Source organism: Balaenoptera acutorostrata, chromosome 8, assembly GCF_949987535.1.
Source record: "Balaenoptera acutorostrata chromosome 8, mBalAcu1.1, whole genome shotgun sequence".
In the NCBI taxonomy this organism is placed as follows: domain Eukaryota; kingdom Metazoa; phylum Chordata; class Mammalia; order Artiodactyla; family Balaenopteridae; genus Balaenoptera; species Balaenoptera acutorostrata.
This window is the reverse complement of record NC_080071.1, coordinates 108,380,251-108,401,785: the sequence shown is the minus strand read 5'-3', so window position 1 is coordinate 108,401,785 and position 21,535 is coordinate 108,380,251. Positions and strand designations below refer to the sequence as shown.

At 41.8% G+C, this 21,535-nt stretch overlaps 1 protein-coding gene across 2 annotated transcripts in view; it reads right to left on the bottom strand.

Moving 5' to 3' along the window:
• Window positions 1-21,535, bottom strand: part of CLASP1 (cytoplasmic linker associated protein 1) — a 264,971-nt gene that overhangs the window by 43,062 nt on the left and 200,374 nt on the right. The window contains exons 32-39 of one of the 2 annotated variants that reach the window (XM_057550862.1): window positions 20,920-20,983; window positions 19,381-19,449; window positions 18,152-18,315; window positions 13,777-13,855; window positions 12,590-12,733; window positions 7,593-7,682; window positions 3,990-4,133; window positions 3,359-3,465 (exon numbers count right to left, since the gene is read on the bottom strand). In XM_057550862.1, the coding sequence (XP_057406845.1) occupies window positions 3,359-3,465; window positions 3,990-4,133; window positions 7,593-7,682; window positions 12,590-12,733; window positions 13,777-13,855; window positions 18,152-18,315; window positions 19,381-19,449; window positions 20,920-20,983 (861 nt within the window). The remainder of the gene's footprint in view (window positions 1-3,358; window positions 3,466-3,989; window positions 4,134-7,592; window positions 7,683-12,589; window positions 12,734-13,776; window positions 13,856-18,151; window positions 18,316-19,380; window positions 19,450-20,919; window positions 20,984-21,535) is intronic. The other variant, XM_057550863.1, reaches the window with a different exon arrangement.

Here is a 21,535-nt window from a genome sequence, read left to right as displayed (position 1 = left end):
GCGCCTGAGAACACAGGCTCTCCTCACCTGGCAGGTGTCCCTAAGTGACCTGGGCGTGCAAAGGCCCCGCCAGAGTTCTAACAACTGCTGCAGTTCAACAGACCCAGAGACACGGCACGGGCGTGAACTGAGCTGACCGCAAATGGGACACCAGGCCACGGGGTGGGGGCCACAGGACCCAGGTCCCTACAGAGCAGCGCGCCTGCCCCGGCACTCATGGCGGTCCTAAGAGCAGTGGTCCAGAGCTGGTCTCCACCTGCGGACAGCGATGGCCCCATTCTATAAGGGAAACAAGGTGTGGAGGGGAGCGGTCACTGCGGCACAGAAGGGCCAAAAGGCCTCCTCTAGGCCACACACTGAGTCAGCGGCACAAGAGGACACGGGCGACCCCCTCAACTGGGGCCCTGCCGGTGGGGGGGGACCAAGAGGATGCGCTACCGCCTCCCTGTGGGAGGGGGTCTCCAGCTCGATCCCCACTCTGAGTCCGTGCACACTCTTGATCGTCTGACGGGACGAGTGTAAAACACACCTAAAATTGCCTTTTATCGTTGGGTTAACAGAGGTTATCTGCTGAGCGCTCCACGGCATGTTTGTCAAGAATGCACAGCAGACCACAGTGAGGACGGCCACGTGCTTTTTCTATCTTAAAGGGAACGGACTGCACGTAATCGCTGAAGCCCCTTGCAACTCTGTTTTTCAATTAGCATCGATCACACTGGGTAAAATGAGCTGAAATGTAAATGTGTGTTTAATGATGGAACACTCCAGGCCATTCGTCTTCTCCCCGAAGACTCGGAGCATCTGTTTGCTCGCTGGGAATAAGGAGGACTCCTCTCTCCCACAGAAACGATGACTGATGGATGGAATTTCCACAAAGGTCTAACCTGGTGGCTATGGCTTCTCTAATGTTACTGGGTGGATAAAAATGAATTCCTCACTAGCGATTTTTTTTTTTAAACTATCAAATTAAATGTGTTCATCATGTTAGAGTATTTTCTTATTCCCAGCATAATCTGAGTGTAGAATTTTTGGACTAAAAAAAAAATAACTAGTTTATTTTGATACTCAAAGTTAGATTAAAAACATATAACTCAGTAACTCTTCCCCTTAAGGACAAAAAGCTAACATCCAATGGTAAAGATAAAATAGCAGGTCATAGAAAATAAATGTTTCAAGAGCACCGCTCAGAAAAATAGCTGAGATTATATCCTGTAGAATTAGTCTGTCCCTACTTAGAATGTGGTAATCCAGTACATTCTCCTATTTAGTGCAAGAGTTCATTCCTTTTATAAATTTCCTGGTAGAAAGTATGTAGCCCATTTGAATATTTCCCGTGATATGATGACATGGGGCAGCTTTTCCCACTTCTGGACAGTTTTAGTTGTGAGAAAAATTATTTCTCCTGTTGAGTTCAAGTTGGCTAAGGCCATTCTGGCTACTTATGCACTGACTGAGGGCATATTGTGTTTAAAAAGAAAGAAAGAAATTACACAACTAAATAATTCCTTAAAGAAGAATTTGTTGATAAGAAAATATTTAGGTCACACTTGGACTTTTTAAGATTGAAAATAAATCTCCCCATTTCTTCCACTCACCTGTAACCCTAACAGTAAAAATTTAGGCCAGGCTAGTTAAGAATGAATGGTGACCTGGAAAACTAAATTAGAATTTTTAAATAATTTGGACATCCATGAAGCTTAATACCTAGCCAAGTCTTAGTTCTGCTGGATTATGCTAGCAGCTCCCACCAATCTTTTACTTAGACCATGAGCACATATAACAAAATACTTCATTTGAATTTTACCTTTTGTTTATTACCTAAAGAATGTGCCACCCTATTAATGAAATAACTAAAAAATAAGAAGTATGAACTGTGTATTATGGAAGAACAGATTTCTCAATGTTGCAGAAGTACCATTTCTAAACAAAGGCAACAATTTACAGAGAAGACAACTTTTCCATAGAATTCTCTCCTACCAAGGAGGAGAACTCCATGATTTTACTGCCAACACTGGGGTCATTTAAGACAAACCGTTTGTTTTGATACAGATGTTAACATTTAAAAAACAAGTGCGCTGAGCCAGAGTCACACGTGGGGAAAGTCAGACATGTTTCCATTAGTTTCTGGTCTCAAGCGTCTAATTATACTAGCCTGCTGAAACCATGACCACACAGACCAAATCTGGAAACATAACGCTACGCTTCATTCTACCTACATACAGTACCAGGGGACCTTAGGAGGATGAAACATAAAGCAAAATAAACACTAGGATACTCTAAGTATACAAAATATTTCGTTTCTCCAAGAGAAAAATACAAATTTGACATTTTCCAAAATATTTATATGATAACTTGAGAAACTGAAGACAACTTCAGTGGTAAGGATGGAGTTTGGAAGAGTCTTGAGCATTAAAAAAATCTAAATTTGAAGGCACTTACATTTTGCTATCTTCCAACTAAAGAGGTAACTCTTAAAAGGGTATGGCATACTTGTGATATTTTCCTCCAATTTTAAGATCGTGGTGTCAGCAACCCTTAAGACACAGCCCCCTGATTCTTGTTAGTGATCCCAAAGCCCTGGATTTCTTGAAGCCAAACACACATGCATGACCCCTGCAGGTCCAGCCGCTGGCTCCTTCCTAAAAGCTGTGGCCTACAGGGTCACCACTCTGAGTGAGGCCATGAGAAACTCCAGCACCTGCCAGGGGGTCATGAAAGCCACCGTGAAGGGACTTCTAAGGGCTCTGGCCAGATGGGAAATGTTATCCAAAGATCTCAAGGCAAACTCTCTTCTCTTTCTAAGTCACTGCCCCAGACTCTGTTAGGCCAATGTTCCCATGGTCCCAACAGGAGTCTGAAAATGTTGATCCAGTTTTAGTTCTCAGGCTCTCAATCCCTTCTCAGAGCGGCATTCTGCTTCAAACGTGAGCCCAGAATGGCCACTGGGGTGGAAACTACCCCAGACTACGTGTGGACTGATTATAAAGGGTTTAGTTAGACGATCAAATACCTGTAGGTGCTCCTCTCGCTTACAGAGTAGGTGATGAGTTTCTAAATGCTTTCTATGTGAAACAGGGCTCTAAACGTAACTTTCAGTTTTAAAATCTTTAAGGTACTAGAAGAAAGCGTTTAGAGCTAGAAGAATCTCAGAGACCATTCAGCAGAAACTGCTCATTTCACCCCAGAAGCTAACCACTTTGCCCCAAGTGACACAGTTAAGATTTGGGTGAGGGCTAGGAGCCGTGGGCTCCTGGTACCCATACACGTTTTGGTATTAAGCTCGGTCTAAAAACCTAGAAGTAGCCTAGACAGTCATCGGGGTGCTTTAGTGTCTTCACTCCTGTTGAAATGGCATTACCTTGGAGACAGGCCCCCATGGGAGCAGTTGGTGGGGGAGGTCAGGGGGCTGGTCCGGCTGCTGGGATGTCGAGAGGGAGTCCGGCCAATGGTGTTGCTTGGAGAGCCCTGGGGGAAGGCAGAAGAGCTCCATCACGCGAGGGATAAATACAGAACACGGTTCCGCTTGCCCCTCGGCCTTTGAACCCCCCATGCAAATAAATGGGCAGATTCTGCATAATCAGGGTGATTTTTTCCAGAATCATAAGGTCAATTTTAAGTGCATACAAACCAAAAATGGATAGCTGTCCTGCAGGCATTCCCGAAGCGGAGTGACTGCTGTCAGCCGGAGCAGACAGAGTAGCAGACACAACTGAGCATTTGCGTCTTTACAGCGTGAAAAAATAAGTTCCTCAATGACTGCCCGCCTGACTAAATGAGTCAGTGAACATTGAAGTGAACACGCTGACTTAAGGGAAGGGCCATTTAAATAGCGGGTTCATTCCCTGGGAATGCACAGGGCCCGACATCGCCCCACCCTCGGCCTGCCCCCAACCTACTGAGAGAGCACAGGAAGGCTGGCCAGCCCACCAGAGCGAGCCCTGCACGGGGACGGGTAGGTGGAGGCCACCAACCGCGGCCCAAGCACTCACCGCACTGGTATGACTGGAGTTCTTGAGGTGGTTGTGCAGGAGTTTGGTAGCACCATCCTGGAATGTTTTTGGCAAGGCACCAAGTAACATGGTAAATTCAGGAGTGTTCAACTCAAACAGCGAGATGAGCACAATCTGTGCTGCCTAGAAACGGAAGAGGTGGTTAACTTATGTCACGTACAACTGCCTATCTTGGTCAAGATGCTCATTAAAGTTGTTTTCCTTTATTCTTTTTATTTATTTATATATTTTGGCCGCACTGCGCGACTTGCGGGATTCTCAGCTCCCTGACCAGGGACTGAACCCGGGCCCCCGGCAGTGAAAGCACGGAGTCCTAACCACTGGACCACCAGGGAATTCCCAAAATTGTTTTTTAAAAGAAATCTGTTTTGTGTGAGTAGAATAAATAATAAGAGGACATCTGTGCCATAAGAAAAACAAACAGCACCTAGAGAAATACCGTCATCAACTATAAACAGCCAAACTTCAATATGGAAAATAAGCCCTGGTTTCACTGAACACCCTGGCCTTGGATTTTACAACAGCACTCCTGAAACTTTTTTCCTCTGCTGTCCAACACTAGGGACAAAGCTGGTGAGTACATAAACGAAACAATCAAAAAATGTGAAAAGGCTTAAGATTGTCCATTCTAGTAAGTCAGAACCGGACAAGGCTCCTAGCATACCCTGGAAAGAACAAGTTTCTAAACAAGTTACCACGGCGTTATCTTGAAAAACCACTTTTCCTAGTGACTAAGAAACACTGGAAATAGAGTTCAAGTACATCTGAAAAACTCCTACTTTTACATCTATGAATTGAGGACAGAGACGGTCTTTGGGAAGCAAACTAGATTTACATGGTACGAATTAAAAAGTTACTACTCTTCTGCCTTTTGGAAAATGTTCTACTTTTCTTTATTAGAGACAACATATGCTCGTAGTCACTAGAGCAGCAAAGTGGGGAAGAGTAAGCAGCTAAAACACCAGCAGTGAGACCCAGGCTTCCCCAGCAAGCTACATGCCTGCTACGGTGCTCGAGCTTAGAAAACAATGCTCTCGGAGTTAGTTACAAGGGTTTTGATTTAGAAGAACTATTCCAAAAGAAAATTTTAGTTAGTGCTAACAGGCATGTCTTACAAATTTCTAAGAGTCAAAAGAAGGGAAAACACATTATGAAAATCTTTCGACTAGAAGCAAACATTTATTTTTCCAAAGACTGTAATATTTAGGATTGCAGTAATTATCCTAAATATTTTTTCCACTATATAGAATATTACATAGAAACATGTTTGCATTACATAGAAACATGTTTATTTTTGGAAATAAACACCCACAAAAAAACCCACTTCAATGCTTTTATAATGTTAAAATTAATTCTAGGTCCAGTTAATTTAAAATTACTATTTTGTACCTGGAGAAGGAAAAAAACAAAAAACAAAACAATCCAAAGACCCAAATGTATTTAACCAAAATTAAAACTTAATTACAAATTTTGAAATATCAGTAGAATAACATATTTTACACAATAAAAAATTATCTTTCATAATGTCATAAGCATTTATTAAGCACAGCATTGGGCAAAAGGATCTTACTTTTTCCCTTGACTTCCAAATATGGTCATTAATAGCCTCTCCAACCAAATTAAATCATAAGGGCCAGTGTGCTTTCACAAGACAGGCAAAAAACATTATTATTGATTGTACTAAAACACACATTTCTACATGTCATTATTGGAACAGTTTTAACAAATCGTTATCTGAAGAAATCTATTTCACCATCAATTTAACACACTGTTAATATGATTTGTATAAAAGCAAATTCCCCAAATCATGCAAAGGAACCTGTGCATTAAAAAAAACTTTTATTAGATGTTAGAAAAAAATGCATGCAGAAAACACTGCACTTCAAAGAGAAGCAAAGAAGCAGACTTGAGTTTTGGTCAAGGGAAAAAAAATCAGCATCACCAATTTAATAAGAAAGTTTAGCCACTTATTTTTTTTGTTGACTGAAAATGGCATTAGAAAACTATTAAATGTATTATTACATTTTTGAATAGTATGTTTTTATGTGAAATGTGCCACTGTCTTTAGACCTAATTTCTTCCCAGAATGACAAGATACCTGATTCTAAAAACTTACTTGGGGTTTTCCATGAAGCAAATTATAAAGCTGGTAGGATCGTTTAGGAACAAGAGGGCTGCAAGGTGACAGGCCTAGAGACTCTGCTAGTTCGTGGCTACTTAACATTACTGACTTTTCGTCATATGGGAGAAGAAAGCGCAGCAGACTTCAGCTTCTACCCACTGAAGAACCTTCTCTCAATAACCCTGAAGTTGAATTTTGATAAGAAATCAAATAGAAAGACAGGGAATTCTGAAAATAACTCGTTGGACAGATGGTATGTGTGTGATTTATGCATATAAATGAATATAATTTGTTTTTGCATGTTCCAAAATATAAAATGCAAATGATTTTATTAGTTTTCAAAAATAACCCTTTGGCCTAAAGCTGTTTTCAAAGTAAAATCTTTTTCTGAAACCCAAGCTCCAGAAATGGATGGAAAGTATCATTGAAGTGTATTATTTTAAAAATATTTCACATCAAAGTTTTAAAAGGAATGAGACTGTTATGATCCTGAAACATTTTATCTACAACTCCCTGTATCAGTGAGCAGTCTGAATACCAGAATGTCCCGGCAAGGATGACAACAGGCTTATGCTTATCGTTACCATCAATATGCTCTCACTGCAGGAATAATTCCAAATATGGGGATGGGCTGCAGAGATTCATTTTAAAAAGCCTGGGGCAGAGCTTGTGTTCAATAATGAGCCCAAAACCAGAGGGTGTCGCTGTCCCAACTTGGAGATCTTGCCCCACGTGAGGAAGGGCCATTGAGAAAAGCCAGACCAAAACCTCTGCTGCTGACGTTTTCTAACGGGCAACTCTGGGGCGACGTACTTTAAAGATCAAATGGTGACCTAAAAGGAAATGACTCTCACTTGTGCCCCTACAGCAGAACTTGGGGGATGAGGGTAAAAGGGCCTTCAAATCTCACTGCTAGTGTCTGAAAAGAACCTGCAGGCTATCGATGGCCTTGAATGCCGTGTGCCTCACAGCAGAAAAGGATTCTTCCAGACAGGAGATCAATAAAACTTTGACAAATGCTTCAGTGTCAGTATTAATTATGGAAAACTTAAAATTTGAGAAGAGAGGGCTTTTTAAATTTATTAAACAAATATTACTGCTCCCTTCAGATTGTGATTAAAATTGCTTTAGAAAAACCACCAAAGAGAAGGTATTTCAAAACCTTCTGACATTTTAAATTTAGTATCTCTCCATTGCTATTTCGTTAAAATATGGTAGAAGCCTGTCTGCAACGTGGCTATTTCTTTGGGAAGGCAGTTAATCATAAAACATACCAAAACACAACATTTACACAAGTGCACGCACGCACGTGCACGCACACTCTGGCTCACGTAGTATTATGTTAATTTTAGGGTTCTTCAAAATCTTCTCAGTGTCCTCACAAGGGTAATCAGGAGTAACAATCTCAATGCAAACAGTGAAGTGTCTTTTTGCAAGTTAGTACACAGCTTTAAATCTACCTGTTTACAATTTTCTTCCAAGTTTCCTTCTCCAGGCCCAGAGCAGGTGGAGGCTGACCTAGTGGGGAAATCCTCACCTATTCGACTACGCTGAAGCGGGGACGGACAAACAGGAAAGGGGTAGGGTTTAATCAGAGACAAGAAGCACGCGCTCAAAACAATGGTTATTGGTAAGCTGTACAGGTATTTGGCTTCTTTTCTAAAGTCATATATATAGAGATTATACAATCTGAAAGTCTATGAATGATAACGGAACAGTAACAGTACCCTTAAGAATAATAACAGGAACTGCCAGTGTTAAACCTCCATCATTTGCTAAGTCCTTCATAATCATCAGAACCCCTCCTGGAAGTAGCAGTGTTCTTGCAAACAGATCAAAATGAGACTTGAGCGAGGCAGTCATATTCAGCTGAGGTTCAAATCTCATTTGATGGTAAAACTCTGAGCTTTTAGATTAGGACACGCTGCCTATGTATAATCAGAGATTTAAGATTTTTTTCAATTAGAAATGTCGACTTTTGAAGGCTACTTATATACTTTTCCTGCCCCAGGAAACAGCATCTCTATAACCTCTAATTTTCTTTGCCATGCCTTTATTTCCCGCCTTTCTCAAAACAACATTTGGGGCTAATACATCTGTTGGTTCACTTGACAGAGCAGGTGCTCAGTGCTAAAGAATCACGTATGATAAGGAAACATACAGGGATTTTGAACCCTAAAATGTAAACATACCATTAAAATTTCTATTGTCATTACCGCATTCCCTTTGCCTGACGGGAAAAAAAATCTTCCTAACATTGGAAAATATTTGGACCAGCAGCAAAACCAAAGCAACCCTCAAGCAGTTAACAGCTGAAGCTACAACAACAAACAAAGCAGTATCTATCTAGGTTTTTATATGCTTTATTGCACTTGGTCCTCCCAACAGTGCCTAAAGCAAATATCATGATTCCCATTTCACGGATAATAAACAAGGATTCAGAGGTTAAACTACTTGTTCACGCCGCTAAAAAGTAGCAGAGGCAGAAGTCAACAGAGGTCAACTCTAGAATACACTGTATTATCCTAATACAGACACAGTGCATTAAGAAAGGTCTAGTGATTTCTCCAAAGAAGATATATAGGCTGCCAACAAACACATGAAAGGATGCTCAACATCACTAATCATTAGAGAAATGCAAATCAAAACTACAATGAGGTATCACCTTACACCAGTCGGAATGGCCATCATCAAAAAATCTACAAACAATAAATGCTGGAGAGGATGTGGAGAAAAGGGAACCCTCTTGCACTGCTGGTGGGAATGTAAACTGATACAGTCACTATGGAGAACAGTATGGAGGTTCCTTAAAAAACTAAAAATAGAACTACCATATGACCCAGCAATCCCGCTACTGGACATATACCTGAGAAAACCATAATTCAGGAAGAGTCAAGTACCACAACGTTCACTGCAGCTCTATTTTCAATACCCAGGATATGGAAGCAACCTAAGTGTCCATCTACAGATGAATGGATAAATGAAGATGTGGCACATATGCAGAATGGAATACTACTCAGCCATAAAAAGAAAAGAAACTGAGTTATTTGTAGTGAGGTGGATGGACCTAGAGTCTGTCATACAGAGTGAAGTAAGTCAGAAAGAGAAAAACAAATACCGTATGCTAACACATATATATGGAATCTAAAAAAAAAAAAAAGATTCTGAAGAACCTAAGGGCAGGACAGGAGTAAAGATGCAGACGTAGAGAATGGACTTGAGGACGTGGGGAGGGGGAAGGGTAAGCTGGGACGAAGTGAGAGAGTGGCATGGACATACATACACTACCAGATGTAAAATAGATAGCTAGTGGGAAGCAGCCGCAGAGCACAGGGAGATCAGCTCAGTGCTCTGTGACCTCCTAGAGGGGTGGGATAGGGAGGGTGGGAGGGAGACGCAAGAGGGAGGGGATATGGGGATAATGTATATGTATAGCTGATTCACTTTGTTATAAAGCAGAAAGTAACACACCATTGTAAAGCAATTATACTCCAAAAAAGATGTTAAAAAAAAAGAAAAAAGAAAGGTCCAGTGTATGTCTGTGTAGTTTGGTCAACACAACTCCCAGGACTCCCATACGTAAAAAATGGAAAAGGTTACTTTGGGAATAAAGCAGGCCAGTTAAAGCCGGGTGGGGCTTCTCCATCCATCCAAGTCAGTCCCAGCCAGGCAAGCGCGCCTCCTGATGACTGGCTCGTGCTTTGGTTTAGGTTGTGTTTCCTCCCTCCTCAACATCTTAAATATTCAAACACCCGACTCGCTCTGAGAGGAAATACCCCAGAACACTGACATAAAAAGAGAAACAAAATATCAAAAACACTGAAGTCAGTAAATCAGAGTTGTGTCAGCTTAAAATGTGTCTGAAGTGCTTTCCCAAATAGGAGATACATGGCGGAGGAGCTGCGCTGCCTGCAAACTTCCCCGAGTATTGTTTGTATACAGTTAATATTCTCCGAGGATAGGGCCAATATGGGAGTTCACTGCATAGATTTCAGACTGTAGGGCTCTTCTAGTATTTAGAATGTAACCTTGCCCTACTCTTAGGAAATTAAGTCAGGACACCAACAGGAGAACTTGGTTCATGATAGCAAAGTGCTTTTCTGATGATGAAAATCACCAAGATTTCCCTAGCACCTGATACAACCTTTTAATAACTCTGCAAATTATAGGTGAGGCAAAACATATGTCTACTTAGAAGAGATAAGCAAGCAAATCTTTAGTGCACTAAATTATCCAGATGAAAAAGGTGCCTGTTTTCTTTCCTTGCAGCTTTAAAATAATAGTAATGACAATTTAAAATCTTAGCACAGAGTGATATATACCATATCACAATTTCTAAGTATTTTAATTTACCTAGGCACTACATTCATTTAGACCATCTTTAGAACACATCTCAAATTCCCCAGAGAATCAGCGGCAACCAGGTCAAGACTACGTCAGCAGCTTGCGTGCCCGAGGTTCAGTCCCAGGGGAACGGTCTAAACTGATGGGCCTCAACACTGCATTAAAAATCAGCCAAGAGTGGAAGGAGCCCCGGCCAGACACAGAGCAACGCCCACACTCCACTCTGTACCAGTGAAGCCAAGTGACTTCGGCGAGAGCACAGCAATCTAGGTTAGTTTTCATTGCAGCCAGGACTGAGAACTACTGACGTAAAGCTTTTCAGCTTCCTCTGAGGGGCCGGGATTACTGTCCCAGAGCCCAGGTTTGACCTCAGCCTGAAGGTGGGGTGTTTGGCAGTCCTCACGATGGGGAAGGGGAAGACATACGGGCAGACACTGGAGGCAGACACCAGTGGAGACCAGATCACACAGCAGTGCTGTATGATCCAAAGTAACCTAAAAGAGTTGGAGACCGAACAGTAAATGAGTCATGTGACCTCGGCAGTCAACATTCTAACCACACCTGACTTGAGCTAGTATAAAGTAAGTTGAGTGTTTTGATGCCCCAGGCTAGATAACTCAAGGAAAAACATTCCTCTAGTGTCCTGCTTAGAAAGGTTAGGACAATAAATCCGAGTTCAAATGTTTAATGTGCATGTCCAGAGAAAGTAGCCATAATGACCAAAGCTGGCTGTTCCCATACAGGCCTGAATCATGATAACGTGCATGTCTAAAACATCTTCCAGCCCCACGGGAGGGAACACTTCAGTAACTTTCAATTACAAAAACACATACTCATATAGACACACGTACGTAACTCAGCGTGTTATGCCTAAACATAGGAAGTTGTACTTGGGCTCTTGTATTTCTTGGTTGATCTGTGACTTTGAAAACTGTAACACAAATATCTCTTTCTGACGTTCCAATCAACCAAATCATGCCACCACCTCCCAGTGTACCTCCCTAGTCCCAAAGAGGCTTAATGGTTAAATTAAAGGTTGCCAGTAAAATGCTCTTTCAATAAATATTGAAACATTTTACAAACGGATCATAAATCAAAAACATTATTTTCTATTAGAACAGTAATTTTGAATGAGTGCTTTAATAAAATTCATCCTTGTTTCTTTGACCTTGGACAACTCAGTTTATTACTGTACAATGGCTAGAGAATTACACTGGCTGTGACCCTCCCAAAGAAACCCTGCAGGTGATTCTTTGGTTCCCTTCCTTGGATTCCATTAGAGCAGGAGCTAGGTGTTCAGGGGCATTTGGAACCACCACAACCTTGCTAACTACCTCTGGGAATCACCCTTAACCCTGCCTCGATCCAAGTGGTCCACGTTACCAACTCTACCCCAAGGCCAAAGGACTATTTTGGTACGGATGGCGGTGGAAGGAGTATACTACGGGGAAAAAAGAAAAGAAAAAAAAATAAAAAGCAAGGTTCATGATTACACACAAATAACCAAAATCAAGTACTTTTAGTCTGAAACCAGAACTAAGAAATCTGGTTTTTAACAGTAACTTTGAAAGGCTAGCTTGTTTATATATAAAGTAAAAGAACAATGGCCATGTGTGACACTCAAGTGTAGAAGAACAGGACACTGACGGGAAGAGAATAATAGAAACAACAAAGAGAGCGACAACTTACACTTCCTGCGTGCTTATAACCTGTCAGGAATTGATCATGCTTTTAACATATATGAATTCATCTTCACAGTAGTCCTAAGGCAGACTACTACCTAGGAATAGAAATAACAGGGTCCTGTGCTCCCTCCACTGTGTTATATGCCTTTCAATGTGCCATTTCAGAAGAAAATAGCAAATATTTCTCTTCAGGTGATTGAAAAAAAAAAAAAGCAACAACACAACATCTTGGTATCAGGGTGTCTCCCATGATACAAGATTTCAGATTTTCGTTTTGATCTTCAGAGACTGCAACTAGACAGAGCTGGAGGGACAGGAGCAGAGCCTTGGCTTCCTAGAAAAGGAGCGATAGTGGTTTGCGTGTAGGTTTGTGGGTGGTTTACAAGCTCCCATAAATTCCTCTTCGTGACGCGCGCCTAAGGACATACCTTTCTCACGTCTGAACTCTTTGGTTCTGTCGTCCAGGTTATAATTCTAGAAACAGCAAGCCTTGTCTCACTAGAGTTTATGAAATCTGTTGGGTCCATCTGCCTGGCGAGAGACTCGATGTACTTCAGGATTGCAACTTTGACCTGAAAGATCCAGCGATTATAAACGGTAAGTACACTTTATAAATCTTTGAACAGAGCTCTTAACTGGTGCTCAGAGAAAAGTACACAGTACTGAGGGGACACCGCCTTTCTCCTGGATTTATGTTCCTACACGCAGGGGCCTCCAGCAGGGAAAAAGCATGAGGTGACTGACAGGGAAGCCTGGGAACAGAAGGGAGGCCTGCAGCTTAATCCCCTGCCCTCTGTGGCTGCCGGGCCTGCGGAGAAGGCAGGCTCTGCTCCTCACAGACGCCGCGAGACACGTGCCGGGCAGGAGCCCACGGGGGGGTGAGGGGCGGAGGCACCAGGGGGACCTCCAGCTCTGCCACCGACCGCGGGGCAAGTACAACTCGGTGTGAGTTTTACTTTTCAGCCACTCTAGGCCGGGTCTTGCAAGGCAGCACTGAAGGTAATTCAAGCTGATAATTCTGCTATAACTTCCCCACCGAGGTCTCACTTGGTTTTGACCTCAGGAGAAAAGGGTTACTTTTTATTGGGCCTCTCCTAAAAACCTCAGCAAAATTAGTGATGGAAGAACAGACAATGTACCTGATGCCATTCAAAGGAGCACATCCTCCTTCAAATACCATTAGTTTGTTCTTATAGGTATGATGTTTATAAAACATGTCACAATTCATTTTTCATGTGTTACGATGTTAATATGAAAAACATTCTGATAAGATACCTATTTTAACACATCAAAAATTTCTACATTAAATATTAATGTGAAACACTGTAATAATGCCCAAACGTTGGTAAGGATGTGGAACAATTGGAGTTCTCAAGACACCACTGGTAGGAATATAATTTGATATAACCAGTTCGGCAGTTTAAAATAAAGTTAAGCATGTCCCTACCCAATAAACCAGCAACTTCTCTACTATGTACTGAACCAAGAGAAATGGAAACATGTTGCTCACAGCAGATTTACTCACAACAGCCAAATATGAGTCACGTATAAACAAGTATATTTTAAGCAAATTTGACTTCTAGAGGTTGAACTATAATGACAAATAGTTACTGACCTTGAGGTTAGGAGTTTGGGTTTGATCCACAATAAATCTCATCAAAATGTTAAATTGCTGATCAAATGGAAAGGAGTCCCTAGATTTAAAAAAAAGAAATATTTTAAAACAAAGACTTATTACTAAAAACAATGTAAAATCATATAAGAAACAAAAATACACTATTATAGATTCCTCTAACATATGTAAAAAGCAAGCATGTTTATATTTTTTAAATATTACTTTTCACTTTATGTAAATACTAAAGTAATACACATTACATAGAAAACTTATTTGTTTATTTTTTGTTTTGTTTTTTTGGTTTTTGTTTGGCTGCACCGCATGGCGCACGGGATCCCAGTTCCCAGACCAGAGACGGAACCCGGGCCCGGCACTTGAAAGCGCCGAGTCCTAACCACCAGACCACCAGGGAATTCCCTAGAAAATTTAGGAAAGGGGAATCTTGTTAAAAGTCCCAAAACACATAAACTGAGCAATGAACGCCTGCTTGCCTTCTTGGGATCTGCTCGTCTTCTTTCCAGGTACCTTTCGGAACACTGCTCACATGAGAAACACTTTCATCGCCCAAATCTAACTTTTACATCCCGATGAGGCTGCCTGCAGCTGCCCTTGCTGAAGCTGCCTGCACGGTTCCTGGGGTCCTCGCTGGGTAACCGCCCGTGAGCTGGCTTTGTGCGGTCACCACAGAAGAGCGCCCGTGGGACGCTCACCCAGAAACACCCCTCTCCAGCTACACCCCTCTCCAGCTACAGACACACACAGGGGGGCCTGGGACCCTAAGAGCCCCACTCCGGCTCCACTTCTCGCCTGCAACTCATCTCATTCCTCGTGGTCCTCTCACATTTTTGATCCAACTGAGTAACCCCGAGGGCTCTTGGCGAGCGGAAGTCAGTGTCCTCTCCCTTAAAAAGCCGCAATTACTAGTATGAGTTTAAAATCGGCTGAAGGAGCCCTTGTGCCTAATGCAGATGTCCCTTCCATGCTAACAGGAAAGATAATGCAATGCAAAGATCTATTCCAATGAGGCTGAGTGACTGCATCGCTTTCTTTTAGACTCGCTTAGAGACGATTCTCAGTGTACGGAAGGGACGCAGGTTCGAATCTTTCAGATTACAGGACTGATTTGAAATTTAAATGAAATAATACAAGAAAAACGTAAAGTGTGTGGCACATACTAGTAGTACCACCATCATAATTACTAATAAAAAGTAAACTTGACCAACAGCACATCCTTTTCTCCCGCATCCATTTGTATCCAGGACGCTCTGAGGACCACCTCTGGAAGCAAAGCGCATCTCAGTATATATGATTTAAGTGACTCATACTGGCCACGCATCAAAGAAACAAACCACACACAAAACACCTCTCCTTTCTTCTACAGCAGAGGGAGGATGGAGAATACATCTGAGTAATGGGTGTATTTAAGCTGGAGCTGTGCCCTGCTGTCGAGTGCAGCCAACAGAAAGGAAACTGAGGCAGATTCACAATCAGGTCTATCACCTGAGGAACAGCTCTCAGCCACCACTGAGACGCCCTCGGTACTCACAATCCTAGATAAGCTGAAAGAGCTACACATCTCAGCTGCCGAGAAAAAGGGACACATGCTTTAGGGACCTAGGCCAGGGAATTCTCCAGAAGAGGGTTCTTAAAGGAATGAGGCATCCAGGAACACTAATAGGAGGGCACAATTATTTCCCTTAATCACCAAAGATTAGAAATATAATTGTAATATTTCCATCATCCCTAAAAATATGAAATGGATCTTCTGTCATTCATAAATTCACCTAAATTAAGGAAGCAATCTACAGGCTAAAGTCTGGCTTACAAATGTTTTCCTTGGCTTTCACAGTGTCATTTAAAAAAAAAAAATCTTGAATATCTTGCCTTAATCCACATTTCTGACCTCTCTTGAAAACCCTGGACCACTGGGCCCGCATCCCCCGTGACCACAACTCACCGCAGCTCCCGGCCTCTCGCGTAACCGCCCTGCTGTTTACATCGCTCGTGTATCATCAGCTGCATCAGCTCAGCCCCTCTAGCCAACCTCTGGCCAAACTGTGAGGAATCCAGTGGTGTAGAGGACTGTCCCCCAACTGCACTACACTTAGTCACCCACAGGAGGGATGGTTTCTGAAAGCCTTACTGCAAATACAGTACGTTACACTGAGTTCACTGAAAATCTAAAGGGAAATCTACTTGGATAATAAAATTCTATAGCAGCACAAATTACACAGATCGCCGGGGTCGGGACCAAAAGAAAAGCTGGCATCACAGTGTAGAGGAACAAATGTAGGCTAGGCAGCCAGAGACATCTAACAGATGCAAGCGCGGGGGACAATGACGGGGCAGCGTGATGCCCTCCACGCTCTCCCGCAGGCCAGCCGGCGACCACAGGACACACAACGGAGTGACAACAGGCTCTCCTGCATGCTGGCTCCCGGGCTGCCACGAGCAGGAAGTGGGGCTCCGGGTGTGTCAAGTTACTCTCTGTTTCCTAATTTTATAATGAAATGAGAATGGTCCTTCCATTTTGACAATTCTATGATACCTCCTCATATCCCAGTTTGCAGTTAATGGGTCATATAAAAGTTACTATGCTGATGATGATTTTCTGAGTGACCTGGAGACATCTGTTTATTGTTTTAAAAATTCAGCAATCTGACACATTCCCCTCTGTCATCCACCAAATCACAACCAAGACATTACTGCGAACCGTCTTCTGAGATCATTCAATTTCTATCACTCGTGTGTCGAGGATTTACTATTGCACAGGCAAAGATCAGAAGTTTGTTTCCAAACAATAACAGCACAGAGTCAGTTTTTTTACACTTTTTCTGAGTCTCAGTAGCTTTTCTTTTCTCATAAAGGCCAGATGGGCTACAAATATTATAAGTGTGTTATCATCTCCAGTCAATGAGCTGTTAATAGAAACTATTCCTGGATGAACGGGAACCCTACACCACACATGAATAGAAAAATTGCTAGTGTGCCTTACAAGAGGTTGAAGTTGTAAAAATACTGAGGTCTTCAGAAGGATGCTCATAAATATTCTAAAGTGTTTTTTAAAGAGAAGAGAATCAATTTTCAATGTTTTTTTTCTTTTTTTTTACATTTGTCTTAGGCATTCACAAAAATTATGTCAACTCAAGGAAGATATGGGCATTTCATCTCATGGATTGTTGGGATATTTCAACATATATGTTAATAAGAGAATGTGGGAATTAAGTAAGAAAGTAGATATTCAAGTGGGTGACAAAAGCCACAGGTAACAGAATGACAAGAAACCACCTACAAAGACTCTCGTAGTATCAAAATGGTCTAGCGCCCCTGTCCCACCAGTAGACATTTTCCCAAAGAGGACATACAAATGGCCAACAAGTATATGAAAAGGTGCTCAACATCACTAATTATTAGAAAAATGAAAATTAAAACTACAATGAGGTATTACCTCACACCTGTTAGAATGGCCATCATCAAAAAAGACAAGAGATAACAAATGCTGGTGGGAATGTAAATTGGTGCAGCCGCTATGGAAAACGGTATGGGGGTTCCACAAAAAAATTAGAATTAGCAAATTCCCTGGTGGCCTATCGGTTAGGACGTGGCACTTTCACTGCTGTGGCCCACGTTCAATCCCTGGTCAGGGAACTGAGATCCCACAAGCCACGTGGCACAGCCAAAAAAAAAAAAAAAAGAAAAATTAGAATTACCATATGAGCCAGCAACCCCACTGCTAGGTATGTATCCAAAGGAAATGAAATCAGTATCTCAAAGAGATATCCAACCCCATGTTCACTGCAGCACTATTCACAACAGCCAAGACATGGAAACAACCTAAGTGTGTTGATGGATGAACGGCTAAAGAAAATGTGGGGTACATATAAATGGAATATTATTCAGTCATAAAAGAGAAGGAAATCATGCCATTTGTGACAACATGGATGAAACTTGAGGGCATCACGCTAAGTGAAATAAGCCAGATAGAGAAAGACAAATACTGCATGATATCACTTATATGTGGAATCTTAAAAAAAAAAAAAAAAAAAAGTCAAACCCATAGAAACAAAGAGTAGAATGGTGGTTGCCAGCGCCTCAGGGGGTGAGGGAAATGGGGAGGTGTTGGTCAAAGGGTACAAACTTCCAGTTACAGGTATAACACTTGCTAAGAGAACATATCTTAACTGCTTTTACCACATAAGCAACAAAAAATGGTAATTATGTGAGGTGAAGGATGTGTTAACTGACATTGCAGTAATCATTTAGCAATATATACATGTATCAAATCCTCACATTATACACTTAAAACTTACACAATGTTGTATGTCGGTTTTACCTCAAAAGCTGGGAAAAAATGATCTTGCCCCCAAACACTTGCCTTGTGACATCGAGAGCCTTCTGAACTTTCGCTTGCACAGATCCAAGCAAATCTGCTCCCATTTTCTTAAGTAATTGTGTGAGAAGAACAAAAAGCCAGTCTTGCAAGTCATCCTTATGAATTATTATAAAATCCACAAGAGTCTCCAAAAACATACTGAAAACCTAGACACAAATGGAAACCAAGTATTTCACATATTTGATTCATGATTTCCTCCCAAGTCTCCAAAATGATAAAAATGCCCATCTTGGCTTTGTCTAGAATTGTAACTGGGGTTGACACTGTCCACAACTGGACATGGCATAGGAGGCAAACAAACGCAGTTACAAGAACAGATAAAGGAAAAGGGGTCAGAACTTACTCTCTGGTGTGAATTCCACCGCAAACCAGGCCATGCAACGAAACAGATTCCATGTTAGTCCACAGTGAAGTCATACAAGTTTCATGCAGTTTCTTAAAAGGCCTGAAAAGGCTACAAACTGACGAAATAACTCTCCCCTCCCTCTACATGCCTTTAAAATTCAGTACAGAGAGAAATTAACTTTGCTGAAAATATGAGTCTAATCCTGGAGGTCTTTCTTTTCTTTCCTTTCCTTTTTCCTTTTCTTCCTTCCTTCCTTCCTCCCTCCCTCCCTCCCTCCCTCTCTCTTTCCTTTCTCTCTCCCTCTTCTTCTTTAAAAAACCTTTTAACCACCATAATTCTATACTATTATTGTTCATTACCTAGCATTCAACAAAAACTAATATAGGATGAGGGAAAAAAAAACTTGCACATGTATTGCTTTTCATTTCAGTCATCTATTTTGATGTATGCCCGTTCAGATATTATGAAGTGTTATCTTTATGAAAAGATATTATAAAAGCCATACCAATCTTTATAAAAGATTATGGCTTGGGATGAAAGACACCGACGGTTGCCATAATCCTCACGCTGCTGTGTGACCATCAGTGCTCCCTACGGTGACACAGAGCTCACGGTGCACCACTCCTGAACCAGTCTCAGAGAGGTTAGCGGTGGCACTGTGCGCCCTACTTGGTAAATGAGTCCTGCTCTCCTGGGACAACCCGGCTATCACAGACCTACTCAGTTCTAGCTCAGCAACTATTAACCACCAGGGGTCTCCCGTGAGACAGCTCAGAAAGAAGTCAACGAGCCCCAGCTGTGGGATTCCTGGCTTAGCACAAAGGCAGCTAGCAAATATTTACTAAACTGAGACCTGCAAACTCACTGTACAAGAGCCTTCTGATGGAAACAAATTTCCTTCTTTATCCTCACATTCTGGATCTGAATCAGCAATCTAGAGGTGACAGGTAATAGAAATTTCATCAATGTCCAAATCCATCTAATATCCCTTATGCTATACATCTTATGAATCTTATGCTTTAAATCTTACTGCTTTTAATACTATCTTAGAGAAAATCTTGATAATTATATCTCTGGCTATCTACCTGGCCCTTAAACTCAACGTTTCTTGGATTTTATTAATACTGTGAATGTCAACCTTGCTATGAGGGTCATAACAGAAATTTTAAGACATGCTTTAACACCAATATTGAGGAGAACTGTTGCCCCCGCCCCAAAAAGGAGCACCCCTGCATTCATTCTCCTATGCTCCCGTGAGCATTTCAAAAGGCAGGGAGGGGTCCTGTGCTGTTTTCTGTATCCCTAGCCCAGAGTGGGTGCTCAGTAAATGCTGAATGACTGCACGGATGGATGGATGATTGACACTTCACGGACAATTCCTGTGAGGAGGAAAGGGTAGGAAAAGAAGGGGGATCACAGTAACTGGCTAAACTTTCTGGCCACCACAGGTTTCTTTCTCCCAGGAGGATTTAGAAGAGACCATTTTTACTAGGAAAATGACAGTGTAAGACAGTTAAGTCTTGCACATCAAGCATTTAAGATTTGCTGGTGCTGATTTCTGGTTCCCTCAATTTCTACTTTAGTTTCTGTCCTTTATCTACCCTTTAACTTTCCTGATATCTTCATTCCTCTGTTTTTTCTTTCTCTAAAACCATCGAAGAGCAACAGCCTGCAAAGGCTTCCTCCCAAACAATGGTATTCATTTAAAACCTAGACTCCAAGTGAACTTTTGTCAAGGGTCCCGCTCTCAGCTCCACTCCTAGAAAGGGCCTGTCCCTCACTCCTGGGTGCTCTCCACTCAGCAGGGAGTCCTTGTCAAAAGGCAGTCCTCCTCCGGTCCCCAGGAGGTGTAGGCACCAGCTAAGTGACCACCATCCAGCAAATTCTTAGAGGCGGCAATTCTATTGGTGTCTGGAGAAATACTTAATGTGGTTCTTCAGTAAATCCATTTTATAAATGCTTCCATTTGTCTATCTTGTCCCATATAGACAAATTCTACATGGGTACCAAAAAAAAATTTACATAACTTGATTATTTTCTTCACTACTGTAACTTTTTTCAGGAAGGCATTATATTATAATACACTGTTTCATACTAGCACCCAGCCCACCACTTGGCTAAGTAAGTGAAAATATTTGCTGAATAAGTAAAAGACTACATCTCATTCTCTCCATGGTAACCCTTACTTGAAATACACTTTATTTAACTTGATGTTGTATGGGCATTGGAAGTTTCTAAGAATTCCGTTTTCAGAAGCCATAAGAAACTATTGCTGAAATTGGGGTTCCGTCTGTAAGGTCTACACTGTGCTGCGGGGCTGGTATCCCACTCTGAAGTCGTGTATTATGCGGCCCACACAGACATGCAGAGAGGAACACAAGTGGGCAGGTTCCCCAGACCTTACCTTGCTGTGAGGGTCAGCAAACATTCGGGTGAAAATCTCACACAATCTTTTCAACTCCACCCGACTAGAGGAAACAAAATAGAAATAAATAAATTTAATATTTAATAAGCCAATACTGAAATTAGTTACAGCTTCTCGAAATCCTTTTATTTCATTCCACTACATAAGCTTTATACAATTTTTATATAACAAAGTCCTTTCTTCACAAATCAATTATCTAAATTTTAATTTATGATGGAACTGCACAGGAATAAAAAAATCACGATCGTTTTGCTCTCCTTCTAAAATGAAACTGCATCTCAGAGCATGATCACCTGAGTTCACACATGTGGGCGTGGCAAAGCCATGAGCCACGTCCTGCTCACCCCGTTGCAGGTGTGTTTCCAACGCCACAGATGAAAGGCAATGGGATCAACTGGGAAAAGCATGTGCTTCGGGGTCAGACAGACCTGGATTTTAATCTCAGTTCTGCCAGAGCCAAAGTACTCTGATATCTCTGTATCCATTTCAGTGAACCAAGCGGCTGCTAAAAGGATTAAAGAACACACCCTACCTGCAACTGTGCCTGAGACGAAGCAAACACGCATTTCATGTCGGTGCCCCTGTGACTTTTCCT